This window comes from Pimephales promelas, chromosome 1 (assembly GCF_988280905.1).
Source record: "Pimephales promelas chromosome 1, fPimPro1.hap1.1, whole genome shotgun sequence".
NCBI classification, from domain to species: Eukaryota; Metazoa; Chordata; class Actinopteri; order Cypriniformes; family Leuciscidae; genus Pimephales; species Pimephales promelas.
In genome coordinates, this window is record NC_142769.1 from 28,114,269 (window position 1) to 28,116,768 (window position 2,500).

The 2,500-nt window shown below is 36.1% G+C and overlaps 1 protein-coding gene across 3 annotated transcripts in view; it reads left to right on the plus strand.

Moving 5' to 3' along the window:
- Positions 1-2,500, plus strand: part of plxdc2b (plexin domain containing 2b) — a 94,022-nt gene that overhangs the window by 61,465 nt on the left and 30,057 nt on the right. For all 3 annotated transcript variants that reach the window (XM_089129369.1, XM_089129370.1, XM_039692757.2), the window contains one exon: positions 1,381-1,534. In XM_089129369.1, the coding sequence (XP_088985495.1) occupies positions 1,381-1,534 (154 nt within the window). The remainder of the gene's footprint in view (positions 1-1,380; positions 1,535-2,500) is intronic.

Sequence of the window (2,500 nt, forward strand, 5' to 3'; positions counted from 1 at the left end):
TTACTTAAGTTAATTTTTCATCTCTATTTTTTGTGTTTATTTAAAATTAGACAAATCTGATATTATTTTAAACTCCAATCTGTTGTTTAACAGTTGACATAGTTTTTTAATGCTTCGCTAACTAGCAGAAGACACTAGCAGGGTTTAAACCCCAGTTGTGCAGTTGGGGCATGTTAACACTGCATTACAATGTGCCCCAATTAGAAATATGAATTGTTTTCTATACTTTTATGAATTCTATTGAGAAAACTTAACATGTAAATAAGACTGAGAGTCAATGTTCATAAATTATTAATTATTATTTTGTTTTGAACTATGCTGTATAGCTGTGTTTTCCGGAATGTTTGTTGTCAAACTCAAAAATTTGTATATTTTTAATTATTAAAAAAATGCCATTATTTTATATGAAAAAGTTAATAAAAAGAAATTCTTTTTTTCCCCAAAAGAAATTCTACTGACTATAAGGAACATTGCAACTAGGCTACATGATGCCGTATTAACCTTGTTAACACCTAACCCAAATCTAACAGTCTAATACAATCTACTAATACTCTTGTAGTTGCGAAGTGACCATTGAAATGAAGAGTAAACATTTTTATAACAGTTTTTATTTTTTAATTGCACTAACTTAACATGTTAAATCGACAGCCCTAGTTTTTAGATAATGAAATATTGTCCGCAATGCGGTGCCAGGCGCGACAAGGCCAACATAGTTATCATTTTCACATCCTGCACCACATTGTTCAAAAAGCAAATGCATTTGCAACTATTTGTGTGCCCATGGCCGTGTGGGTCAGAAAACGAGGTGCGTTCAGGCGCCCTGTTGGTGTATTGCTATTTTGAGGCAACTGAAATAGACTGATCTAAAGTCAATCGCGCAGTATTTATTTATTTTTGTTATTTAAAGGGCGCATTAGTAATGTGCACCTATATAGGCAGGTGCACAGCGTGCTTACACTCTGTGTATTACCCACACAGGGACCCGCAGCAGCACACAAACATGCCAAATATTAAGAATAAAAGGATTACAGTGTAAAAGATTATTATTGTGTACATAAAGATATGGTGGAATCCGGCTTGTCCCGTAGATGGGACGCACTTTGACCTCGCACACAAGCAGATCCGTTTATAAGCTAGAAGCGTTCAGTCTTTCCGCTTGCAAATTCCGCCATATAGGCTACTGTAAATAATGAATCCGCCATGGTGTGAACAACTGGCTTTTAAAGGGAATGGAAGATGAGCCTCTGATTGGTTTGTTGCACGTTACGCCACAAACTAGTAATGGACACCCATTACTCATTAAGAGAATAGTGACAAGTATTAACTTAACCGTACTTTAGATTTGTCAGATTGATCATTTAACCTGTCTTTCGTCCGCAGACAAAGGATAACACCTGTGACATCATCAACACTACCAATCTCAATCTACTGACCACTGCGTCCACTGATAACATTACCACAAGGAACAGAGGGACTTCTCAGGGTCACTCTACTCAAGCCCCATCGCACATGCCGACCAGCATACCAACAGAAGGTACTGTCGTTCTTAAACCAACACACATACCACTTAAGATTGAATTAATATGGATCATGAAACTGACGTTACAATCCTCTGACAACAGGAAACCAACGGGTCAATGATCTAAACCAATAGTTACTAGTGACTGCTCATGGTAAGAATGCAGCAGGATAATGTGAAGAGGCCACCAATGGGTTCTTCATAAATTAATAGACATGGAAAAAGAAAGGCTTATTTGTGCTTTATGAGTCTATGAATGTTCTGAGTTGAAGAACAGTTAGAATGTAGCTGAAGGGTTTACTCAATCTCTCTTTAAATAAAGACTGTCACTTACAAAGAATATAAACTGAGAGTATATACCTCTTATCCATATACCTCTTAACTGTTATATACCCTTAACCTCATGGCATGCTGTGTGCTTTGTTCTGTTTTTCTCTGTGATAGGCACAAACACATTATCAGACAGTAAACAACACAGCATAAATTATCAATCTCATCTCTAAATTATGAATAGACTCATAAATATTTAAAATATAGAGGGGCAATAGCAGTACCCAAACTTTAGCACAAGAAATGAAACTCTTTTTTTTTATCACTTTTCCTACTTGTTTATCTAGTTCACAACTTTTTGTTGTTTTTTTTCCGCTTCTAATTATTACTCGGGCATTGAGCAGTTCAGCTGTCAATGTAACACGTAACCAAATATGTCCAGGGACAAGTTTTTTGTCAGTTTGAACTGAGAGCAAAGATACTGTGTGATGCCACAAAGTCCCAGCAAATGAGAACATATTTGAGGTTTAATGCACATTTATGAGGAGCGGGGCTTTATAGACCAGTGAGATGGTTTTGAGCTTTATAGGAAGCTGTATATAAAAGATGATGTTGGTATTTCATGTTTGTATTTGTTTCTGTCATATCTTAAAATGAAATGCAGTCTTGATCTCTTCGCACTACTTTTCTTTGTTTTTACAGGCAGGGAAA